The sequence below is a fragment of the Acomys russatus genome, chromosome 13, assembly GCF_903995435.1.
Source record: "Acomys russatus chromosome 13, mAcoRus1.1, whole genome shotgun sequence".
NCBI lineage: Eukaryota > Metazoa > Chordata > Mammalia > Rodentia > Muridae > Acomys > Acomys russatus.
In genome coordinates this window covers 27,897,676-27,924,046 of record NC_067149.1, presented here as the reverse complement: position 1 = coordinate 27,924,046, position 26,371 = coordinate 27,897,676, and the positions used below count along the sequence as shown (strand labels likewise).

General features: G+C 47.3%; 1 protein-coding gene across 1 annotated transcript in view; it reads left to right on the top strand.

Annotated features, from left to right (window-relative positions):
* The first annotated feature begins 466 nt into the window (after positions 1–466).
* Eif4e3 (eukaryotic translation initiation factor 4E family member 3) overlaps positions 467–26,371 on the top strand; it is a 41,094-nt gene continuing 15,189 nt past the window's right edge. The window contains exons 1-2 of the mRNA XM_051154992.1: positions 467–646; positions 15,571–15,643. Coding sequence (XP_051010949.1) covers positions 522–646; positions 15,571–15,643 — 198 coding nt within the window. The 5' untranslated portion in view covers positions 467–521. The remainder of the gene's footprint in view (positions 647–15,570; positions 15,644–26,371) is intronic.

Here is a 26,371-nt window from a genome sequence, read left to right as displayed (position 1 = left end):
AAACTCCACAGCCTCGGTTAGTTTGCCCGATTCTATCTTCTGTCTAATACCTTGTTTCTGCACTCTCAGACATTGGAGTTTCTTTATCTGTTTGGCCATTGGTCCCCTCTCCATCTATTTGTCACGTCCAACTGTGCTTCCATCTGCCCTTCCATCCCTCTGTCCCTCCTCCAGCCATCTGCCAGCCTTCCCATCCAGCCTTCAGATTGCTGGTATGTCAGTCCATCTCTTCCTTCCTCCCTTGCACTGTTGGACTCACAGACTCCAGCCACACTGATCCATTTGGCCGGACCTTACATCTGTCCTTGGCTCCAGCTGTGGTGCCAGCCGGGTGACTGTTCCTCTTGCCCTTCTCTCTAGGGTCCCCTGCTCCGGGCGTGGGCCCCACCAGCCTTTGTTGGGCTAGGGCAGGGCCGAGGCCGGCCCGGGCGGGGCGGGGCACAGGGCGGGGCGGGGCTGGCGCCGGGAGACTACTAGGCTCTCGGGTCCCGCTGTCCGCGGCCTGGCTGGCGGCGGAGAACATGGCGCTGCCCCCGGCTGCCGCGCCCCCCGGGACTAGCGAGCCTCTGGGCCTGCCGCTTTCGGCGCTGCAGCCGGAGCCGGGTGGTGTCCCGCTGCACTCGCCCTGGACCTTCTGGCTGGACAGGTGAGGGCCGCGCCCCGCCGCTTTGTCTCGGCCGCGTCCCTGCCCCACGCGCGCCGGTGCCGAGGGCCTCGCGCGGGCGCAGCAAGAGTTCCGCGGGTCCCCAGAGAGCAGCCAGCCAGCCGGGCAGGGAGTTGCGGTCTGCCGGGGAAGGCTGCCCCGAGTATTACTGGGGTGCTGGGCTTGCTCCGGACGCGACCTTCGCGGTGACAACAGTAGGGGAAAGTCGGCCCAAGGCAGGGAAGCGTTCGGCCTCGCCTGGGACCTCACTAGGGGCACCTGCGTCCCCCGGCCCCGGCAGGGGGTCGGGAGTAAACTGAGGCTTCTGTGGCACAGGATAGCTTTGTGGTCACAGCCAGGTGCCCTCGCCTCTGAGAGGCCTCAGCGGCATCTCTAAGATAGAAACTCTCACACCCTGCTGTATCTCCATCCTGCCTTGTTTTTCCTCACCATACTCAATGCCACCGCGTCCTTCCAGTGTGAACTTATTTTCAGTTTGTCATCTGGCCCTCCATCGCTTGCCCTGAGCGAGATTCACAGAGCAGGGGCTGGCTTGGGATGCATGCAGAGTCCCAGGACCTAGAACTGTGCCTTAGTGGTAGTAGGACAACTAGTTTTGTTGTGTGGAGATGCGTGGACAGCCACGGTTCTTAACACATGCTCTCACGCGTTAACACGTGATACGCGGAGTGATAGCTCAAGTTGTTTACAAAATGTGTGGGAATTTTGATGAAACTGTGTTTAACATGGCTTAATTAGGAGGAAATGTCTGTGAGTTTCCGGAGATACTTAAATATTACACTCCACACTGCTGTCCTTTTATTTATTTATTTTTTTTTTTCAAGCTTTGCACCAATGCCTGTTTGGTAAAACAGTTTTGTTTTGTTTTGTTTTTCCTGGTGGATTAGCCCCTATGAATTGATATCTGAAGCCAGTTTGTTTTCTGGAGATGCAGAGAAGTTGGGGGTGCCGGAGATTTGTAAAACATTTTCACTTTCATTCTGAGTTTCCAGAATTTGTCTTAACCGGAGTGGCTTTGGGTTTTGGCAGTCATTAGCAGAGCGAAGTCATGTCTGTGTTTTCGAAGGTGTCCTCTAACTGTAGAGTTGTTACCTGGCATCTGTTTTCAAGGTGGTCCAACCTGTGGACATGCTGACCAGTAGAAACAGGACTGAGAGCTCCACTCTCAGCAGATTAAAATTTAGTCTACTTAGAATGGCATGTTTGATGGCTATTAAGGTATCAGTGCTGTATGCCCAAAATGTTTTTTGACATAAGAATATGTAGGCTGGTGGTGTAGCTCAGTAGTAGGGCACATGTGTATCATGAATCAGACCCCTGGGTTCAATTCCCAGCCCTGGGTGGAGAGAGGACAGACCTGAGAATAGGCTGCTTTAGTAAAAGCACAAATTATGTATTTCTTATATTGATTTGCACTTTTTTCCCCATCAAAAAAGTCAGTAAGTGAAACATGTTATTTCTGTAGTGTCCAAACCTTTAATAGAAACACTGTGTTACTTTAGAAATTATAACTGGGTTCAACATTGTGCCTGATCCATCATGTCATAATTTTTATTGAATTTTATTTTTCTTCTCTGAGAATCTACCATACTTATTTTTAGAGGCTCTACCCACCCCCAGGCACACTCGGGATGAACACCTCAGGTTCCCACAGTTAACTTGGAATTCCAGGCGCAGCATTGCACAGAGTAGTGAGATTCTCATGAGAGCCCTGCAGGGCAGCCTTCCCTCAGTCTGGAGATGCACAGCATCCAAAGGCCCCCTGCCACCTGGAGCTTCTTTCTGGCACCTGTCTCTTAGGCAGTGCCACCTTACAGCTGACTATGTAATGATGATGATGATGATGAACACCGTTCCCAGGTTCACCCCGCTGCACTTCATTGTTAAGTGAACACAACTGTGGCATTTATTGCACAGGGCTATTGTAAGCTATGGATGTAAAATACCAAGCAGGTGCCTGGCATAGAGTAAGAGCTTAATAAGTTTCAACTGATGGGGGAGAGGAGCAAACTGGGTTGGTAAATTGCTGTGCAGACATGAGCACCTGCATTCCCCTGCCCCTCCCCAGGACCCAAGTACAAAGCCAGGCATAGTGATGTATTACTCATAAGTATGCATGCTGTGTTTATAATCTCAGGATTAGGGAGGCAGAGGCAGGTGGATCGCTGACACCCACTGGCCACCCTGCCTGTATCCTCACTTGGCCTGTGTTTCAGCCTAGTGAGAGAACCTGTCTGGAAAGGACCAAAGCAAACGGCATTCCTGAGCAACTAGATCTGAGGTTGAACCCTGGCCTCCACATGGGTATGTGCAGATCACTGTCTAAGAGCAGCTGGATTCAGTAGTAGGAAGCCAGCATACTAAGCTCATTTCCCCATTAGACGGACTGGAGAACCATTCAGAAATTATTTGCATTTTAAGTAGTCAACTGCAAAAGAAAACAAAAAAATGTATTTGAAAAATCAGCAGGCTCAGTGGCTAAGAGTATAAGCATGGATCAGTGCACAGGATGAAGAGAGACCTCTTTCCCTTAGCTGGGTGCTTCACTCTGTCTGCTTGCCTCTTCTTTCCACTCCCACTAGTGTCTCTGCATGCTTCCTGGTCATTGTGTGGTAACCTCCTTCCCTCTGATTCTCACAGGACCCAGCCCTTGGGCCTCTCCTACACAAGACACTCACACAGGCACAAGGAAGGCTTTCAGCACTAGCTGAAGCAGGAAATGACAGGTCACCATAGGCAGAGCCTGCCACCCGTCTCCACTGCATATGCCCCATGCCACCTTCTCAGCTGCCCTCACAGCTGTCACTCCCCCCCATATCTTCTGAGCTTAGATATGAACAGTTAACAGTTCCTGCCACCTCTATCCTTCCAGTTTTGCAGCCTCCAAACCCTGGAGTCATCTGTAACCATCCTTGGCCAGAGCAGAAACTGCAGAATACCTGGGAGACTACAATCAGAAGAATGCTCCATGGCTTTCCCTCCGTCCCCCTTGCTCCTTTGCCAGTGTCCTAAGCATGGGCCTCTTCCCATACTGTTGCTGCTGCTGCTGCTGCTGCTGCTGCTGTCGCTGTCGTCTGGACTGCCTTCCCAAGTCTATAGTCTGCTCTTTGCATCCTTCCAGTTTCTGCTCCTACATCACCTTCCAAGCGAGACCTTCCCTGACCACTGATGTAGAAGGGCACACATGCCTTCACATGTGCACTTGGAGCCCCCAGTGTGGTTTGTCTTTAGAATCTCCATCACAAGGGCAGAGCGCTGATGCTGACCACTCACTTCTCACCTCCTAGACCTGGCATAGTGTTCATGGTGGTGGTGAATTCTCTCCATAGCAACTGCACTTTCCTGTGGTGGCTCATTTCACTCTGGCACATGTCTGTCAGTAACACTTAGCTCTCTTCTAAAGTCTAGACCTGCACAGCCAAGAGCCAGGAGGTATGCAGCCTGGGTGCCTTCCTGAATACTCCAAAATGGGGCTGATTTCTCTCCAACGCCTTCCTTTTCTGCTCACCCGTGTTGCTTCACATCCCCACCATATTACCAGCTTTTCAAAGTTGTCATTTCTGTCTGACCCTTAACATCTTCTTTCCTACCCTGCTCCATCCGTATCTGTGCCTTTGTAGTCTTAGTGACCCTTAGCAAACTCACCAAACTCTAAGATATCCCTTGCTCCTCACGAGCTCCTCTCAGTCTTTCTGCTGGCTCTGGTCAGCTGTAGCTCCAGGAACATAGCAGCTTGCTGTGATACCAGCCTATTCCCAGACATGCCCTGTCTGGGAGGTAACCCTTCTGAGCATACAGCTGATCTGGCTCCTTGCCCGTCATGGCTTCTACCATACCATGCACTCAGCAGAGTTTACTTATGTCTCTCACACCTCTGCTGTGGTACATGTGGTCCAGATGAAGTGAGGTTCTAGATTTCTATCTGAACTTCTACCAAAGAGGCCCTCAGTAGTGAGGTATGTGTGTAGTTGGGGAGGGCGTCAGATGTCAGTCATAGTGGGTTTTGTTTCACTTTGTTTTTCAAGATGAGGTCTTACCATGCAGCCCAGGCTAATCTTGACCTCACCATCCTCCTGCCTAACCCTCTGGAGTGCTGGAATTCCAGGCATGTACTGCCACAGCTGGCTTTAGACATGAGCCATATTTGAATAAAACAAAATGAAACTTAGTTGTTTTGGTTTTAAGGAAAACACTAAACTTACAGGTTATGGTACCAATTTACCGTATTTTCCCGTGTATAAGACAACTGGGCATATAAGATGACTCTCAACTTCTCCAGTTAAAATATAGGGTTCGGAATATATTCGCTGTATATAACTACCCCTCTTCCAATGCACACCCTGCGCAACAGCAGACTCGGGCATGTATCTATTTGCAGGCAGGGCACAGACAGCCAGGCACTTTATTAAATACCAAAAGCAGCCAATGCCAGCCCACACTACCCCTTTAAGGCATGCACCACACTTAACCAGAAGATGCTGCAGCCCTCTGAGTCAAATGGGCGGGTTCTGGTGGAAAGCCAATCCACATTCATGTTCTCCTCCTCCAGGTACAGGAAGATGTGTGCAGCTTGTTCCTCCGTGCTTCATACTCCTTGCACAGAGCAGGGCTGGGGTGGGGGTGGGGGAAGAGACCTGCTGCGGCATCCCCCACTGTATGCACCGAACATATGAAGCAAGGGGAAGCAAGCTGCAGGTAAGTACCTGGTGTGTAAGATGACCCCCGACTTTGGCACGGATTTTCCAGGGTTAAAAAGTCATCTTATTCTCTGGAAATACAGTACATTGCCATTTTTAGTTCAGAACTCTCCTTTTGACATGGCTATTACCTTCTCCAGTTTCAAAGCGCTGCCATTCCCACTCCCCACCCCCAGTAACAGAGCAAACTTCTGATGCTTGTCTTGGGTGGACTAGGGACTTCACTGCTAGTGAACTTTGTCTCATGAGCTCCTGCCATTTGGGATGCAGGATGGTTCCTAGTCTACCTTGAGGACCAGGCTAACCGGCATTATTCCTGGGTCATGATGCTTACAGCCTGTTACCCTTTGGTTCCTTCACAGAGTTTCTTTCTAGGCAGGCACCCTGTTATGCGTAGTTGATCATTTGTCTCTTACTCTTGATGGTGAGATGATAATGTCTCAGGTCTGTGACCTAAGGGAGAGCCAGGCACATAGCAGGCACTTTGTATTTGTGAGCTTCTGTTGTTGTTGCTACTATTATTATGTGTGTGTTTTACTTACATGTATATCTGTGGACATGCATATCTGGTGCCCACAGGGATTAGAAGAGGTTATCAGATCACCTGATGCTGGAGTTAAAGACAGTTGTAAGCTGTGATGTGGGTGCTGGGAATTGAACCCTGGTCCTCTAGAAGAGCAGCCGATACTCTTAAGTACTCAGTTATCTCTTCAGCCCTGAATTTCTGTTTTGATCACAAAAGTGGGCCATCGTTAACGTCTACTACCAACTCCACCCCATCCAGCTTAGCTGCCCCACTTTTGGGTGTCAGAAAGCGCATCTCTCTAATCTTACATCCGAACGACCAGCCTGTGTTAAAATACTAGCTTCCACCCCACCCAGGACCCACTCAGCAAGACCTCTGGGCACAGAAGGTGAACCTGTCATAAATGCCCTTTGTTTCTAAACTGGAATGTCACTGCCATATGCATTGATTCTATGAACCGAACACATTGAAGCGGATAACTTATAATTAGAGAGATGAGAGTACAGCCGTTGCCAGTGTGGCCTTACCTCTTCCCCGGAAGGCCACCTCAAGAGCAACTCAAGTGAGAGAATTGAGAGGCATGGAATTCTGGGGGATCCACCCTGCAGGATGTGATGTATCATAATGCACTCTTGTGGTGTACTCCATAACCACAACTTTGACGCACAAAGGCGAGGCCAGGATTGCAAAAGGAGACCCCCCATATAATCTCTCCTCACTGAGTAGATTGCAAGGATGAGGTCAGCAGAGGACGTGGGAAGAGACTGACTGACTGACATTGAACTCCTCCCCTGCTCTTGCTCTTATATGTCTACGAACTCTCTGAGTGGCTGAGGGTTTTTATCTCTGTAAAAGGGTTCGATATATATATCGATCTGTTTGGCAGTCAGTGCCCTACTCTGGGGGATAGAGGCACACCCTTTCCACCTGTGGGCCAGTGAGTGCTTCTTGCAGAATGTCCCAGAGCCTTCAGCATTCTCACTCTGAAAAGTTACACATCCATGACTGGTAGTAACCGCTAAAAAAAAAAAAAAAAAAAGCTGTCTCCCCACTCTTTATAATACAGATGCTTTGAGACAGGGTTTCTCTGTGTAGCCCTGTCTGTCCTGGAACTCACTCTGTACACCAGGCTAGCCAGCAAGAATAGCAACGTGGCAGGAGGATGATTCAGGGGTCAGTCTGTTTTAGTGGGGTCTGTGAACTTGTGTTATTCCTTTCCACTTGACTTCTGGCTCCAAAGGATTAATTGTAAAGTCCAGATGAAAAGAACCCCATGGCTACTGCAGAACAGGCATGGAAGTATTTGGAAGCAGGGAGAAAGCAAAGCCAATAAACACGTAGAATGCCTAGGTAATGCAGACAGCTTCAGCAGATGTATTGCTAACTGTCAGCAACAAGCTTAGCCTCCTTTTCTGTGTGACTCTCAAACAGGAAACTGGTGTAGCCGCAAGCCACAGATCTATCTAAAAGTGATTAAAATGAAATCATCTTTAATGGAGTGAATGATGTGCAAGGGGCGTACTTAATCACGGTACTGGGCCTGTGTGTGTTTTCCCTCTGACAGCTGAGCCCGATGTTGATGTAAATTGCTTGGGAAGGCTGGATTTCAGCAGACACATCCCTGGCTTTGAAGTCTTTCCCCTTCGGATTTGTTCTCTTGGCTAAAATGAAATCATCTCCTATAGGATGTTTGAATATTGTCATCATTCATGTTTTTCACAAAGTGTATGCACACTGAGCATATCATTGGAGACATTGTATTATATAAAGTTATAAACTGTCTTTTCCCATCTTTGGCTCTTAATGTGACATACACAGTACTTCTGTGTGTTAAACAGTGAGCCAAGTGCCATATACACTCAAGCACAAAATCCTCAAGATATTGCAATGGACGTCCCAGTGACATTTTATAGATGAAAGTGTTGGGGTCCAGAGAAGCACGTCCTTGGGGTCACATGGCCATGCAGGACAGAAGCAGGGTGGAAACATAGGGCTGGGTGACCACAGGCTCCGGATTCCTGAGCCCCTGACAGACACTGCTTCCCCGGGAATAGGAACAGTGAACAGGGCTTCATTCTCTCGTGTGTCATATCATGCAGTGGTGATCTCTTAATCTCACAAATGGGGACACTGAGGCCTGCGTCAGATGATTCAGCCAAGGACCCCCTGCATTACAGTTTGCAGAGATAACTAGGAAGACAGCTCAGTGGGTAAAACAATTGCTGTGCATTAGGCTGTGAGTTTGAATCTCCAGAACTCACTTCATGACAACTTTGAGAGCATGCCTCTGTGACCCCAACACCTCCACAGGGTGATAGGAGGCAGACACAGAATTCCCAGAAACTTTCGGGCCAGCTAACCTCAAAGTGGAAGGTAAAGACCAGCCCCTAAGCGTCTCCTAAGCATGACACGTATGGCATGGCACATCTGAGTCCATACTCATGCATGCTCACATGTACATAGTCACAGCAGAGGGGAGAGAGAGAACGAGTTTTGTTTTGTTTTGTTTTTTAATGTAGAGATCAAAGAGAATCCTTTCTGAAACCACACATCTAAGCCCCTGGGTAGGACCATCCTCCATGACAAGCAATACGATTCATTGCCTTGGTGATGTGTTTGGGCAAGGTTGAAGAACAGTAACTTTTGCATTTTGCATATGATATTGCTACATGCTGGGCTTTACTGTGCATTTTTTTTGGAGGGGGATGACTTTATTTAGATGAAACTGGGCCAGCATGACTAGAAGTAGTATTGGAAACCCCAGGGGCTTAGCATGTCTGGGACCTAGAGACCATACCCTGCCTCTAACAAGCTCCCAGGTGCTGCTGCCTGTGGACTGATCACACCTCAGGTAACCAAGGTGCAAATTGAGTGTGGTAAACCTTTATGTCCCTTCTGCTTTGCGAGAAGCCTCACCAAGTATCTAGATGGCTGGGGAGTGGTGCCACGGCCATGGGTAAGATTGTTTTGGTAGGAACTGACTCCAAGCTCCACCTGCAGTGGCCATTTCTTTAAAGACACACCTTTATGGAGAGTGTTCATCCGGAATGACCAAGTTGAGGACTGCAAGGTATGGTGGTTAGGTCCCTGTTCCATGTAGGGTCTCTTCAAGGCTTACTACTGACGCAGGATGTCAGCCAACCATAGCTCTGCTACTTGCAGCTGTGTGTCAGTTAGTGAGTTCCTGTACCAGCCTGGTCTTAGTGATCTTATCTGCCAAGTGGAGGCAGAACATGACATGTGCACGTGCAGAAGACATGTAATCTTGTCAGTCACTGGCACACTGTAACTCCAAAAGAAAGAAAGAAAGAAAAAACAAAGGCAGACAGGAAGGAAGGAAGGAGGATGGTAATATGCTATCAGACAGTTGAGATGTCAGTGAAGACAGTGTATTCTTGTGAAGAGTCTTAATGAGTAAATGTGGTTTGTAAATAGCAGATTAACGTTTTGTGTGCAAATGGTGCTTTTGTGCTTGGGAACCATTTAAGTAGAACACTTGGTCCAGTATTACTAGATTCCCTGCCTCCTCCTGATGCTCCAAATGAGAAGAAACTTGCATCAATTTTATAAAGAAAATCTTATGAGTCATTCCGTATTATCCTGTTAAGTTAGAGACACAGGAGTTTTATGAAAAGAGAGCTTAGGGAGGAGGCTGGAGAGATGGCTCCGTGCTTAAGAGCACTGGCTGCTTGTCCAGAGGACCTGGGTTCAATCCCAGACCCAAATGGCAGCTCATAATTGTGTGTAACTCCTGTTCCAGGAGGCCTGACACCATCATACAGAATATGTAGTCAAACACCAATATACATAAAATAAAAATAAATTATTTTTTAAGTTCCTTAAGAAAGGAAGGAAGGGGCTGGAGAGATGGCTCAGAGGTTAAGAGCGCCACCTGCTCTTCCAAAGGTCCTGAGTTCAATACCCAGCAACCACTTGGTGGCTCACAACCATCAATAATGTGATCTGATGCCCTCTTTTGGACTGCAGGTGTACATGCAGGCAGGACACTGTATACATAATAATAAATAATAAATCTTAAAAAAAAAAAAAAAGAAAGAAAGGAAAGAAGGAAGGAAGGAAGGAAAGGGAGCTTGGAATTTGGTCTTAGGTAACATAAATAGCTCTCTGACATCACATTAGTCACTGATTTAGCAGGTCCCAGATCCCTTCTGCCTTAACCAACGGTTTCATGATTAACAAAGTTCATGCAGAGAAAGCCTCCACCATAGCTGCAGCCTAAGGCTTGGAGAGTCTTGTGGGTGTCCTCTCTGCAGGTGGACACAAGAGGCTCTCAGCTCTTTGTGTGGCCTTTTCTCTGTTTTTGGTTGTTGTGGGTCTGTATCAGGGCTTTCAAATTATCTGTGTCCTATTCTGTCTGTCTGTCTGTCTGCAGAGAGTAACATCAGTAACTACTGCTGACTGGGTGCATTTACATGCACTGCATAAGAGGGACTTCTACCCAGCACTAACTCATGTGTCCAGGCAGCAAAGCAGAGGGTGAGGCTGGCGGCAGAACTGGGCTTGACATGGGAGCTGCTGATTATGGAGGCTAATTAGTCTCCATAGCTTTCCTACTCCTTCTCCTCAGTGGCCTTTGTTGGGTCTGTTATCTTCCTCCAATGCCTACTCCTCAGCAACGATCTAGGATTTTCTCGTACCAAAGGATGGAGAATGTACAAGGACGGTGGGTGGGCCCTAGCAGAGCAGGTGGTATAAGAGGGGGAAGGGAGGGAATTTCCCATAATCCTTGCTCTGTGGGCCACCCTGCCAACAGCCATGCCTCAGTTTTCATTGAGAGGTATTGTAGCCCTGGGAGGAAGTCTGGAAAGCCGTGGCATCAGAGGTGGCTGATGAAGAATAATCTAGTTCTGCTACTTTAAAAAGAACATGCAGGGTCCCTGCCTCCTGATTTGTAAAGTGTTGGTTATGATATCAACCTGACTGAATTGCTTTGAGAATCGGAGCTGGCATACGCTCAGTACAAGGAGGCTGTGATCTCATTACAGGTAGATGTGGATAGGACAACTCAGGAGCTAGACTCTCATCCCCCAATGGCTGTGTTCTCTGCACTGCCTTTGCAGGGAGGGTTGTATAGATCCCAGGGGACTGGAGTGATACAGGCCTGATCCCAGGTTGCCTGATGGCAACATCTGTGGTCCTCTGGAAATGGCCACAGTTGGCACGTGTACTCCTTAGTCAGCTTTCTTTCCCGTATCTTCTCTTCTGGGAAAATGACACAGGTCCAAATTTTGTTTCATTGCCTCCATGAGCTTGGGATGGGAGGGGGGCAGGCGGGGGGGCGGGGGATTCAGAAAGCAGAGGTGTCATGTGGAGAACACATACCCCACAGGACAAGGGCTTTGCCTTAGAGTATCGTCACTGTGCTTTCAGCTCCAAAAGAGGCAGCAATGGATGTTTGTTGTAGTATGATTAAGTGTTAAATCCTCCGAGGCGCTCTCGTTCACCAGGGCTTTCTGCACTGTGGATTTTGAACCCAAAGCCTCTGTATTGTGGGCCACTGTGTCTTGTGCATTATGGGAGGTTCACCCACTTACTTATAGCAGCACAAAATGCCTCCCAATATTGCCTTTGGTCATCCAGGTCACTGCCATTCCAGATGAGCACCCTACACTGCAGGCAGAGGGCTCTGGCTAGTATTCTGTGTGTTGGATGAGATGTCGGATATTGGTAAGGTAAAAAGATATAATAAAGATGCGTTGCATATGTGGTTTTAGTGAGAATGTCTGTTGCTTGAAATCTATTATACATCTAGTCCCATCTATTTAGGAGGCTGAGGCAGAAGGATTTCAAGTTCAAGATTAGCCTGAACAATATAGTGAGACTCTACCTCAAAATGATTTTTTGTAATGCTAAGGACATAGCCCAGATGTCTAGTATTGTGTGAGGGTCTGGGTCTAGTCCTCAGTACTGAAGAAAAAAGGCACAGTAGATGACAACAGATGAGACGATTTGGATCAGCAAATCCAGTGCACACTGGCCTGTTTACAAGGCAGGTCACTTGAAAATCTTGGCTGTTTGCCTTTCTAAAATGGGCTCTGCGGCCATGTCCCAGTTGTGCTTGTTAAGGAAGCCTGAGGTTCAGGGCTGAGGTTGAGACATAGCAGAGTGTTTTAGTGACCAAACTTGCACTGACCAGCCAAGCCAGCATAGTTCTGACAACGCTGTTGTATCAGTCTGCAAGACAGATGTCTACAAAACCGCCCAAGCAGCACCTAGATGAGACCACCGAGGTCAGAGTCACAGCTCCCTTCATGAAGTCACTGGTAAACTGTCCACTTTACAGCTGCTGAGATCAAACACCATGACCAAACATAACCTTAAGAAGTGACAGTGAATGGGGCTGAGATGCCCAGCAGCTAAAGGGCTTGCCGTGCAAGCATGAGGATTTGAGTTTGGATCCTCACACCTGCGCTTGTAACCAGCTCCACCCCGCACCAACACTGGGGTACGGAGACAGGAAAACCCTGGAGATTTGCTGCCAGAGGAAGATGCCTGACCTCAGCTTCTGACCTCCACATGTGCACATATGGGTGAGCGTAGTACACACACATGCACACACACACACACACACACACACGCACAGAGAGTGGGGGGCAGGCAGAGAGAGGAGACAAAGTGAGTTATTGTTTTATACTTCTGGAAATACAAGCGTGGGCTGTGGGCTGTAAAGCTAGTGCTCCCTATACAGGCATGAGGACCTGAGTGTTGAATGGGTGCTGAGCATGCCTGTAATCCCAGAGTGGCGCAGCAGAACACAGGAGCATCCCAGGCACTTGTTGAGAGTGATTGATGGGTAACCTGGTGCACACACGCACAAACCAGTGCACACACAGAAATGAAAGCGTAGAACTGGGTGAAGCTCAGTTGTCCCTCACGTGCTTAACATAGATGAGATGCAGGTTTTGTAATCGCTGTACCTTGACTGGGCAGCTCTGCAGTATGGGGTAAGGAGCAACCATCACAAGTACGTCATCTGGTGTTGTTAAATGTTTGTGTCCTTTGGGAAGTTGCCATGCCTCTCAGCCCCAGAGTGCTCACTGTAAAATAGTCTTAAGCACCAGTGCAGGCTACAGGGGCCCCTGCAGGAGTGTGTCACTCAGCAGCAGCAGGAGCCTGGCACAGCCCACTGGCTTCCACTACCTTACACTACTGACTCCCCTGTCTTCCACTGGTGAGTGCATCTTAGTTACTTCCTCCCAGATGCTTCTCCTGATGCTTCTCCTGAGTGCTGGAAACTCAGCATCTTAAACAGGGACAGTGAAGCACAGACCTTAAGAAACCTGTGCAGTTGTCTCCTACCCTGGAGTATTAGGAAGAGCAGGAACAGGGGCCTTAAACAGAGCCTCAGAGGCCGAGCACGCACCAGTGACGTTAAATAGTAACTGCCACCTGCATGCTGGATTTGTGCAATTTGACATGATGGTGTCTGAAGAGAACACTCACGTAATGCTCACTCTAAGCTATCCTAAATTGAAGAGGGGCTTTAAAAATCAGTGGAAAAATCAAATATATAATTTTATTCCATAGATTAAAAAACACTGCAGAATTCACTTCCCTGCCTTAGGTTCTCACCTGCCCCCTTTCTGAGTGCAGTTAGGGGCAAAGTCCTGTCTCTAGTGTTTGTAGGATCTAGGAATTTATTTGCTGGGCAATTTGGCAGAGCAATCAGATAGAGGGTACAAAGAAAGAGAAATTAGTTGGAATAAGTGTCAGTTGATTTTCATGTGAAAGGTACAGAATTTCCAACAGTTTGTGCCATGCAAATTAAAAAGAGGTTGTGTACTTTCAATTTTTTCTCCTAATTTCTTTATAATCTGCAAGCATGACAGCCTGCTTTATGAAGATATCTATCTTTGTCCAAGTAGAGGCTTTAGTAACCACAGTCCAGACCATCCGTGCTGCCTGATGGGTTTCTTTGAGGTCCAGGCAACTGCTGTTATCATCAGGGTTTGGTCTCCATGTGTCTGTCGTCACTGCTCACTCTGGTCAACTTAGGTAATATCTGACACAAAAAGGCAGCCATGTTTGTGGTTGTGGTTTTGCTTTGCTTTTTAAACATAAAGGCCATAAAATTTGCAAACATCTATGAAATAGTTATAAACTCATGGCTTATGTATTAAATTTAACCTGTATAGTGGATGGCAAAGCATCTTTGCCCCCAAACTACTCTATACTTGCTTCCTTACTGACCTCTAGATGAAGGAACTATATTCAAAAATGCATTTAGGTATTTTGATTTGTGCACGTGTGATGTGTGTATGTGTGCAAGCCCCCGTGTGCACGTGTGAAGGCCAGAGACTGATGTCATGTATCAGTCCCAATTGCGCTCTACCATGTTTTGAGACAGGGTGGTCTCTCACTGAACCTGGGGTTTGCCATTTTAGCAAAATGGCTGAGCAGCAAGCCCGTGGCACCCGCATGTCTCCTCTCCCCCAGCACTGGGGTCACAGATGTCTGTCACAACCCCTGGCTTTTACATGGCTGCCGAGGGATCTGAACACAGGTCTTTATGCTTACACAGCAAGCATTTCCCCCAGGAAGCCATCTCCCCAGCTCTGATGTTTTATTGGTCCGTGGTTCCAGAATGTAGGCAGTGGAGTCATGTCCCTAGGGCCTTTGCCAGGTCCTCACCTCTGCCTCAGAGCTGTTGTGGGTTTTCTCTACATCTCCAGAAAGTGTCCCGTGTTGATGAGCCCTGGGACTCCTAGGGTCACTTGGGTCAGTGGCTGGTGAAGAATAAGAGTATTCTTAACATGGGCTCCAGATCCTAGTGTGTCAGCTGTGAGCAGGGTGTTTTCCCTCTTAGCAAGCCCTTGGTTCCTCACCCACAGCTGACAAGGGCTTCGGAGCTGTGTTTGTGGGGTGACATGTCACTAAACCTGCTACCTTGACGATCCCATTGCCTTTGAGCACAGACTGCTGAGTCAGCAGAAGGAGAGAGAAACAGTATAGTGGTAACAGGGTGTCCCACATACCTAGCGACTGACTCATGCCAGTCCCAGGAACTCTACTTGGAAAGCCAGTCAAAGTGCGATCTTTTTGGGTTTGTTTTTTTTTCCCCTCAGAGAATAAACCTGTAGTGTGTTGCCATCTAGTGGAACATATAGAAACTAGAGATTAATGCATTCTGGCCATACAGTTCACAAAAGCTATTTGCACAAGTTCAGGAGAAACTACTGACAGTATTTTGTTTTAAGGCAAAGAATTTAAAGAGGAAACCAAGACTGAGTGTTACTAGTAGTTGCTAAAATAGCTGAATGGTCCTTTGTTTCTCAGGGGTGCGTGGGTATTTACCAGCAGGGTGTTACAGGGTTTTAAAACTGTTCACCCAGAGGAGAAGCCTGCATCTAAATTGCCGTCGGCGCAGCAGTTTCTTATCTGAGCAATGCCTGCATGTGTCTACGTGATTTTAAAGTTTCTGATCCCTTTCTTGGGCGCTTTACCCTTTTTATCTGTTAAATTCCCACAGAATAACTATTTCTGCCTAACAGGAGGAGCAAACTCAGGCCCTCACAGAAAAGGATTTAAATTCTAGCCTGCATCCCCACATGCCCCGTTCTGAGGCTTTGGCCCTGCACACTGTCAAAACCCGCATAGTTACATGGTGGACTATCGTACGGTCACTGACTGGATTTGTTTGCTTGTTATTTTCCTGACGTTAGATCACTCCCTGGTGCCACAGCAGCCGAGTGCGCCTCGAATCTGAAGAAAATCTACACGGTGCAAACAGTGCAGGTAAGAGCGGAAAGGAGAGATATATGTGAGACAACCACCCAAATTGACATTTTTCTACTGCCTGGGCAGCCCTTGCTCAGGGCTCTGCCCTGGAGCTGTCTTTTAGGTCCATCTCCATAGCAACTGTTCATCCATCTACCCCAGAGGCAGGCGTTCTCTAGCCCTAGTTAAAACTTCGTCACCAAAATATATCACTGGTCTTCAGGGGAAGCAAGAGGATGCACAGCTAAGAGTGAAGGTTTTAAAGACCTGCATCTGTGCTCCCTGGAAGCTTCCGTGTGTCAACCACACTCTGCCTCTCTGTTCCCTGAGTTTCGGTGTAACCGGTGTAACCGTGATATCTATCTCTACTGCTCACTGAGTATGACCGTGTTTCCACTGTAGCTGGCAGGCTACTTGATGCTCCAGAGACCACCAACAAGTCCTTAGTTCTATTTGACTTCTCTCTGTCTCTCTGTGTGTGTCTCTTTCTGTCTTTCTCCCTCTACCTCCCTCCTTTCTAGTGTGGGGTACGTGCATGTGTCCGTGCGTGCGTGCGTGCGTGCGTGCGTGCGTGCGTGCGTGCGTGTGTGTGTGTGTGTGTGTGTGTGCCCATCCGTCCATCCGTCCATCTGTGCATATGAAAGTCAGGGTCTAACTTCAAGTGTCATTCCTCAAGCACATGGTCTCTCACTGGCCTAGAGCTTGCCAAGTAGGCTAGGCCACCTGGCAGGGATCCAATAGTCTCTACCCTCAGCTCAACATTAGTGGGATTAGAGGTGACACCACCTTTTAAAAAATTATTTCACTTATTTTTATTATAATTTGTTTACATCTCAATTGTAATCCCTTCTCTCTTGCTCTTACCTCCCTGTCCCCACCTACCCTCCCTCTTCTGCCCTATTCCCCTCCCATAGACCTCTGACCAGTGGGGTCCTCTTCCCCCACCGTCTGACCACAGTCTATCAGGTCTCATCTGGAGAGCCTCATCCCATTCCTCTGTGTTCTCACAGGGCCTCTCCACCAAGAGACAGTAATCAAATGGCAGAGTTCATGTCAGAGGCAGACCCATGGTGTTCTGTCTAGCTGCAGATACAAGGCTTTTGAGGCTGCATCAAAGGACATGCCAGCGACATATCCTGGCTTATAAGCATTTTTCTTTTTGCACCCTTAAATTTTGTTACATCTTGGTAATTCTATTAGATAGGCATCCTGATTGTGTCCTGTGTGGAGGTAGCACAGACTTCCTCCCTCCTCTCCCCCCAGACTCCCATCCCTCACCCCCTCCACCCCCTACCCCCACCCCTGCTGCCAACACAGCCCCAGGAACCTGGGTGGTAAGCAGCCATGACACAGTAAATGGTATGAGCACAGGCCCAACCACAGGCCATTTCTTATCTTCTTGGGAAAGTGACATACACATGTGAAAAGCAAACTAACAGTGTTGCTCTAGGGTCACCATTCAGGTCTAAGTACAGTAATGTGGAGCAGCACAAGAGCTGCTGCTGACAGAACCAGAGTCCTCAGAGCTGGGAGCGCTTCCTCTTTGCTTCTGTTTGGTGAGTTTGTAATCTTCCCAGAAGTCATTTTCTAAACCACAAAGCACTTGATGTTAAGGCCTGCCTGGCTGAGGAAGCTCTGTGACCCTATGGGGATTTTGACCTATTCCTCCTTTCTCCACTCTCTTGTGACAATGACATGAGAGCCTCAGAATGGGGTGTGGGGATCCCAGGACAGAGACTAGAAGGTCATCTCCCATGCCAGCATGCAGCAGGGTTTCCATCCAGCAGTGCATATGTTAGGATCTTTAGGAGCCAATTTAGAGACCCCAGGCTGACACTCAGGAGAGCGTGGCTCTGTTGTATTGAGATACAATTAGCAGGATGAGGGGTTTCCATGGTTTAAAACCCAGCATGCATGTGCCCCTCACCAATGCGTCTTCACACCCCCTTTCCCATCAGCCTCTCCTCCTCTGGTTGCAAGCACTCTTCCTGTTCTGCTAGTCTGTCCCTCCACCTGAGACTGAATTAGAGTCAAGTGGAAGCATGCAGTACGGCCTTCTGCTGTGTCTGACCTCTTTTCACCCAGTCAGTATGGAGGATGGAATGAATGGCTGAGAAGTGAATGCAGGCACAGATTCCCCGACCCCTCCCTCCGCACACTGGTCTCAGGAAGCTGTAGCCAGTGGCGGCTGCACATGCCCAGTGGGGCAAAACTTCGGTTCTTGGGAGGCTCATGGCCAAAGCTTAGTCTTTATGAGTCTGAGGCACAGATAGATATGCAGCCTGTAGGTAAACATGGGGTTTCCCTGTGATTTGAAATTGTTTTTTCGTGGCTGATTTAGAAGGGGCTCCTTCAAGATGTCAGGGTGGGGCAATGATGAGAAAGAGGTTGTGAAACACCTCAAGTTCCTTATTTATCCAACTCATATGAGAATAGCACTGTTCCATGAGGCTGACTGAGGGCAGTGAGACCAGATGCAGCTCTCTGTGTGGCAGCATGTTGCCAGGTGGTACTGGGGTACTGGAATCTGCCCCTTTGCTGGCTAGGTTACGGGCTGGGATGAACCGTAGTCACACTGTCTGAGTGCCATAGGTGGCGTGCAGTAGCATGTGCACACTTTTTAAAAGTCTCTGTATGTCGCCTTTGCTCATCTTCAAAGCAAGAATAATCACAGCAGAGATTTTTATCATGCTGAGGTGAGGACGGGGTAGTACACTAAAGTAAAAGTGCACAGTAAGTGGCCGCCGCTAGTAGTCTGCTTGCCTTTCATCATCTGGCTCCTTGGGCCGGTCACTGCAAACACCTCTAAGTCATATTTCCTCTAAGACTATTATATACCACAGCTTCACAATTACTCATGCCAAGAGGATACCCACCAGGCGACACCACTAAAACCTTTCATTTACAGAAGCAAATTTGACTTGTCTATAGCTTTTGGTTACTCGCCTGTGATTGTCTTAGGCACCCCAGGAATGGTCCTTAAAACTTAAGAACTAGCAGGGCAAGAGCATTTGAGCACGCGACGACAGGCTTTGCTCTGCTGTCTTTATTCCCTGGCTGTAGGTTGATGCTAATTCACTCTGCTGCCATAGCGTTTCTTGAAACGCTTGCCTGGTGGTATCTGTGCCCCATCTCCGTGTATATGTTTTGATGAAGTTTAAGAACCATGTGCTGTGAACAGATGTACTCTCTTTTGTCTCCGTGAGGACTTTCTGCAAACCCAAGTTTCACAGGTGGTGGATAGTAGAAGTCGTTATCCTCTTGTGTGAGCTAGGGAAACAGGCTGGGTGGCACGTGACCCAAACAGCAGATCTTGGAGACACTCTAAGGCCAGAAATGCCTTTGCTTCTGTGTCAGCTCTGTTTGACTTCCCCTGTGTCAAGAGGAATAGAGCAAGCGAGGCCTCCAGATGATCCCGTGACCTCTGCTGGGAACCTGCGCTGCAGACACAGCAGTTCTCTGCCGAGAGCTAAATGTGTCAGCTGTCTCCCCATCTCCCTTAAACATCCCACTTTTCACTTGAGTGTGTTTTCCACTCTTTGGACACATGCAGGCTTTGTCCATTTCTTTCATGTCTCTGCATTCTCAGTGAGCAAAGTCCAGAACAGAATGGTTTCTGAGCATGCCCAGTCTACCCTGGGGATCAACCAAGAGATACCAATCTGGTGTGATTTGCAGGGAGGGTTGGCTTATAGCACATTTTTTTCAGCATTGCCTGCCTGTTGACTTTTAATTCCACCTTTTACAGAATTCCATCAGGGATCTCTCTAGTTCGTGCTATCACCTTCAGGAATTGCCCCTCTGATATTGCCTCTCCTGTGTTCCACCCAGGACACCCCATAGGCAACTTAGTACTGAGAGAACAGAAACTTTGTGTTTCTTCTGTGAGTGGAATTTCTTTCTGCATTATTCTTCAAAACAAGAACGTCTTCATAAACAGTATGTAAAACCCACTAAAGCTAAAAAAAACCATGAACATCCTGTGTAACTGCAATAATAGGAGAGTGTGGGCCCAGGTGATGCCTCCGTAGGTAAAGGTGCTTGCCACCAAGCCTGAGTTCAGACCCCAGAGGCTACATGATGGAAGGAGAGAACTGACTCCCACAAGTTGTCCTCTGACCTAAATATGTGTACCACACACACACACACACACATGCAGGTCTGCACATGCGCACACATGCACGCAATACTGGATTTTTATTAATTTTAAAAAATAGCAGTGTATATCCCTTATCTAGAGGTCAGCCTCCCTGCTGTGCTGTGCTGTTAAAGGCCATTAAGCCAGGGCAGCAGATTATTCTCCAAAGCCCGAGGAACAAGGACTGTTCCCTTGCAGAGGTTAAGTCAGGGTTGATAGGGATGACAAGGAGACTGAGTCACCATATTCACCACCCTGGTCATAACAGAGTGACTAATGGTGCCTGGCATCCTGTCACAAAACGATGTGGAGCCCCCTCAAGGGAAGAAAGAGAGAAAACTACCAGGAAAAACGGGGCAAAGACTTGAAGCCAATTCTGCTATGGTACCGTTCATACAAATGTAATGTCATGCATAAGAGGATTCCTCAACCATCATCTAATTTATATACTGTATGTAAAATTAAATCAACATTTATAGTCAAACACAGTTATGGAGAACTAGAATAAAGTGAGATTGCTCATGGTCCTGTGTCTGTGGCACTAGAGGTCATTGTGTATGTTTAGGGGATGGGAAATAAATGAGATTTTATTTACGAACTACAAATAATTTAGATATGTCTAATGTAAAGCTTAGAGTCTTTCAATGTTAAGTCTTTCGAGGGTCCTTTTCTCTTTTACCCATGAACCGCAGAAGCACACCCGGCATGTGTCAGCTGCCCATCACCTTCGGCCCTGCCATGACCTCAGATTATGATGGGTACATGTACATCCAGACTTCATGTCCTTCTGCCCACATGTTCCCTGTTGATCTTAGACTCCAGCGTGGTGGTAGGGGGGTGGGGGAGGGGCGGGGGTTAGGAATGTTGTCTGCCTTTCCTTTACCTTCCCAGAGTAAGAGGAGCATTGTAGCTGTGGCAAACTCCTGAAGCAAGACTACCCACTGGGCTGGAGAGGTGGCTCAGTGGTTAAGATCACTGGCTGATCTTTCAAAGGTCCTGGGTTTGAGTCATAGCACCTCCATGGCAGCTCACAACCATCTAAACTCTAGTTCCAAGGAGATCTGATGCCCTCCTCTGGCTTCTGTGGTCTGTGCACTCACATGGTACACAGACATACATATTGACAAAAATACCAGTACATGTAAAAACAAATTTTAAAAATTATTTTAAAAAGAATACTGCCTCCCCAGCTGCGTGTGTCATCGTCCCCTGTCTTTTACACCTTCAGCGGGAACTCCAGCGGCTGCATCCAGGAAGCAGGTGTATACTGTTTCGCTCAAGGTTTCCCCAGACTTTGCCCTTCCCCCTACCTTCTCAAGGTTCAGGATCAACTCCCCTCTCTGGGCTGTAGCTCCTCAACTCAGACTAAATCAACAAAGCTTTCTCTGTGGTCATTTGCAAACCAGCAAACCTCTGCTCTCAGCCTGGGTTCTGCTGTGAGTTTAAAAACGTCCAGCCAAAGAGGCTGCCTGCTGCCTTCTTAGCTCTGTTTCTCCCTGTAAGTGCCTTGAACTCAGGAAGCTCAAAAACGCGTCTATACATGCTGCAGCGCTGAAGAAAACCTGACCGATTCACCTCTTTCCTCCCTCTCTCATTCTTTTCTTCTCTTCCTCTTTTCTGCCTTCCTTTCTTCTCTACCTCCTTTCTTCCCCATTCTTCTTCCTCTCCTTTCTCCCTTGCTCCCTCCCCTCCTGACCTTTCCCCTTCTCTTTTCCTCCCTCCTTCCTCCATCTCCTCTTTTCTATTTCTTCCTTTCTTTTTCTCTTCGTTTCCTCATTCCCTCTTGTATTAGTCAGGCTCTCTAGAGTGACAGAACTTATAGTCATAAATTGGAATGACTGTCAGGCTGCAGTCCAGCTAATCTGACCGTGCTCTGCTGTGAATGGGAAAGTCCGAGAATGCAGGACTTGCTCACTCCACAAAGCTGGTTGCCTTAGCTGCTCTTCAGTATATACTGGCATCCCAGAGAAGTAGACCCCAGTGCCAGTGAGGGAGGGATATACTCACAAGGCGAGGGCAAGCAAACAAAGAAAAAAACCCTTCCTTCTTCTCTCGGTCCTTAAATAGACTTCAGCAGAAGGTATCCGTCTGGTTAAAGATCAAAGATGTGTATTTTCAGGGTAGTGGTGGCCACACATCTTTGATCCAGCACTTGGGAGAAGGGGCAGGCAGATCTCGGTGAGTTTGAGGTCAGCCTAGTCTACTGAGTGAGTTTCAGGACAACCAGAGCTACCCTGTCTCAAAACAACCAACCAACCAACCAAAAAATATATACCTACCTCAGTGGTCTGGACTAGAAATGGGCACACACCCACTTCAAACCAAGAAAAAGAAAAGAATCTTTCCCAGGTGTGCCCTCCTGTTTTGGGTTTTAGTTCATTCCAGATGTGGTCATATTGACAACAACAGGCACCAAACTTCCTTCCCTCCCTTCCCCACTTCCTTTTTTTCCAGATTCATTTGCTTTATTTTTCAACAAACACCACATTCTTTTCTGTCAATGAGTATCATCTTTCTAAGACTTCTTAAGCATTTCCTTTCTCACTTCTCAGAACATTTCAGGTGGAAACTGAGAAGGGAGCTTGTGAACCTCACTGGTAATGAATGGTTGATTGTCTGTGGCAGAATACTGCCAGGCAGGGTAGCCGTTCTGACTGCAACCAGTGGAATGCCACATTTGATGTCTGACCATGACTTGCTTCCTTATGTCAGCCTCCCAGTGGCTGTCAGTATACTGCCAATGAATCACCCAAGGCAGAATTGTTGTACACCTACTGTGCACGCATGCATGCACACAGGCTTAAGGTGGGGGCCTTCTCTGAGAACCAGTACCTTTTTTGTTGTTTGTTTGTTTGTTTGTTTTTGTTTTTGAGAGTTTCTCTGTGTAGCTTTGGCTGTCCTGAAACTAACACTGTAGAACAGGCTGGCTTTGAACTCACAGAGATCCAACTTACTCTGTCTCCTCAGTGCTGGGATTAAAGTTGTGTGCTACCACTGCTCTTTGAGAACCAGTGCCTTAAGGCCATGTGTTAGATTTCAGTGGTCAAGGGCTGCCTTGCATTAGTTCCTTAAGGAAAAGAGCAACATGATGCTAAAAACTTACCAACCAGTAAGTGGCCCCTGTGACCACAGCTGCCCTCCCACATGAACTTACTTCCCTCACAGTGTCCTGCATACAACTGGCGTCCACAAATGTTGACTGAATGAATGATGCCAATGTTGATACTTGTGCCAGCCCTTGGGTAATCACTAAGGCCCTGTGGGGTTGGGAGGCCCTCAACTCTCCTTAGGAAGCATTGTGCTCAGCTGTACTGCAGTGCTCTGTTGCAGGCCAAAGAGGATTAATTATAAGCCAGGTGCTTCTGAAATTCACTTGCAAAGTTGAACCTGTAGTAACAGTTAGGTGTTTGGAGATTTATTGTGACTCATCAAGCTTTCCGTGAGTCAGTCCTTTGCCTCCTGCAGGAAAGAACAGGGTTCCAGGAGTGTGCAATGCTGGCTCCTCCCTCAAGCTCCTCCTCCCCCAGTAGACGACAGAGGAAAGTTGCAACAACTTGGAAACAGCTGTGCAGTGCCATGTGCTTTCTAAGTGGGTCCCTTCCCGCTGGAGTACTTGGAACTTTTGCTCCCGTTGTGTGTTCAAGCATAAACAGGATAAACACCTTCCAAGTTGAGTCCTCCATTGCATCATGCTGGTCCGTCTTCTTCCTGCCAGATTCCCCAAAGTAAACAAGCTCAGGGATGTTCTTGTTTTTATTCTTCCAAGGCTACAACCCTTAACAGGGTCCTTTGGCCTTTTCTCTTTCCTGAGATAAAATAATGTGTGCTCTGCCTGGTTCTCTAAGTACTTCAAATGCTATGCGAAAGGTCAGGCCTGGTGAAGCCTGGCAGGGATGTCAGGGGAGGAGCTCTGGAAGCATTCACCTTCAGCGGCCTCCTCCTCCTGGCTTTCTTTGTGGTTTTGCGTCATTTGGTCCATAGACTCTGCAGAGACCATTGGCAGGTCATAGCAAGAGTCTCGGGCTGGAGTTATGTGCGTCACCAAGCTAAGTGGAGATACAGGCGTCTGACTGGTTGGGAGACATTGTCAACAGTTGTCCCTCCTTCTGTGACTCTGCACATGACTTGTCTACGACTTCTAAGACTGGACAAAGATATGCACAAAATATATAATAGTATCCTCAAAGAAAATAGGTTAGTGGTATAAAAAATAGGGGGGTTGGGGATCGCGTTCCAGCGCTGCGTGCTCACAGCAACAGCAGCAGACAGAAGGTGAGGTGTTGCAGGGTCGTCTTGTTTGCACTGACAAAGACAGCATCATCCCGCCACAGGGACACAAGTCTGTTAGAAGATCTACTATCACACCAAGCTAATTTTGTGATTGCCTACATTAGCACCATTTAAGTAGAAAGCTCCTGAAGTGCGGATGTGGATTCCCCACTGATAAGTCTACCACGCTTACTTTGTGGCCTTTGGTTTTCTCTCAGTCCATCATTATTATCTCTGCAGTTAAATTCAGCACTCTCCCCCCTCCCGTGTGTGTGTGTGTGTGTGTGTGTGTGTGTGTGTGTGTGTGTGTGTGTGTGTGTATGTGTGTGTGTGTAGGCCTTGGCAAAGACATGGAACCTGAAGTCCATGTGTACTGCATCATGGTGCCTCACAGCCTGGCTGCTGAGCTGTCGTCTGACCCTTCTAGGAAGAGCAAGAGAGAGGGGGCAGAATCTAATGTGCTCCCTCTCCGCTTTCCCTCTCCACTCTCAACCTGAGGCAAAACACCACAGACCTCTTCCTGGCAGAGTCCATTACAAGGAAATGCGGCTTAGTGGTCACAGTGAAGGCTTTCCTCCCTACACACCTGTCAGAACGTCTGTTAGCAAGACCCTTTCCCTTGAGAATGTGTGTGTGTGTGTGTTAGAGCAGGGCTTCTGGAACTGTCTCCACTCCTGAACCTTTGCATCTCCAAGTTTACATGGCCCTGGGTATATGGGAACATAAAGTAGGTTTGTACATTTTAAACTTACTGATAATGGACCATAAGAATATTTATTTTAAAACAACTACTTGGCACACATACACACACACGCTCTTACACACACGCTTTCACACACACACACACACACACACACATATACAGGATAAAAGCAAATGTGCATACCAATGAGATGGGCATGCTTAATTTTTATCTAAAAGAATTCGTCTTAGCTGGATATTTGGTATCACAGGGCATAAGAGTGCATTCAATATGTTCAGAGTTGGTAGACATTTGATTTTATAATTCCAAGAATGCCACTTTACAGAAACATTTACTACAACATGGCAGAAGTGTTTGTATAGCCATTTCAAAAGCCAGTGGAAATTCTGTCCTAATCTCAAGCCAAAATTTCACTTAATGATTTTTTTTTTCAGTGAAATGCAAACAAGCAATTGAAACATCAATTTTTTAAAAATTAAACATTCTAAATTTTTTTTTATATTCGTGTGTATTCATGTTTTGTCTTCATGTATATCATATGTGTACCTGGTGCCCACAGAGGTCAGAGGAGGGCATCAAATCCCCTGGAACTGGAGTTCTGGATGGTTGTGAACTGTCATGTGTGTGCTGGGAATTGACTCTGGCCCCTCTGTAGGAGCAACAAGTGCTTTTAACTCCTTAGCTATCTCCGCAGCCCTCAAAGCACACATTCTAGTACAGTCCAGTCCAAATAGATACTAGCTTGATACTTACATGCTGAGGAATGATGGTTGGAAAGTGTTAAAAGTGATGGTTCTCCATAATTAAACATTATGCATCTATGAAAACAGAAGATGACATATGTACAGCACATAACAATGCTGCAGTGATGGTGTATGGTCTTCTCTGACCTGAGGGGAGCTGTTCCAGGCATGATCATTAGTGTTTCATTCTGTGACCGAAAGCACAGTGCACACATGTTGTGTTGTGTTCAGAAACAAGACTGTAGTGACCCTACATGAGTAACACAGGCAAATGCTCCAGGAGACATTCCAGATTCATTACGTAGTTAGCACTTAATTTTGAACTAATTTTGTTGCTGCCTGCTAGAAACCTTGCCCTGCCACCAGCTTTTTTCCAATCCCTATGAGATTGTGACCTACAGCTTTGAGAAGCTGAGTATTACAGGGTCAACTTACTTATGGCCAGTGGCCACTCCTGATGAAATTAAAACTGATGAGGATATTTACTTTTTATTTCTATTTTTTAAATTTACATGTATATGTGTATTCCTGCCCATCTGGATATGTATCATGTGTGTTCACATGCTCACAGAGTCAGAAGAGGGTGTCAGAACCCCAGGAACTAGAGTCACAGGTGGCTGGAAGGCACCTGATGTGAGTTCTGGGAATAGAACCCAGGTCCTGTGCAGGAGCAGCAAGTGTTCTGTACCACTGAGCTGTCTCTCCAATCCACTGATGGAGGATCTTTAGATAAAATTATATTGAAATGTAGAATAGAATGTGCTGTTTCTGTAAGCTTTCTAATCAAATCTTCCAAAACAAAAGATGTAAGCTGCATACATATTAAGGTTATGGATTAACATACATATCTTATATTCTCTTGTGACAAGAGCCACTGAAATCTATGTATTTAA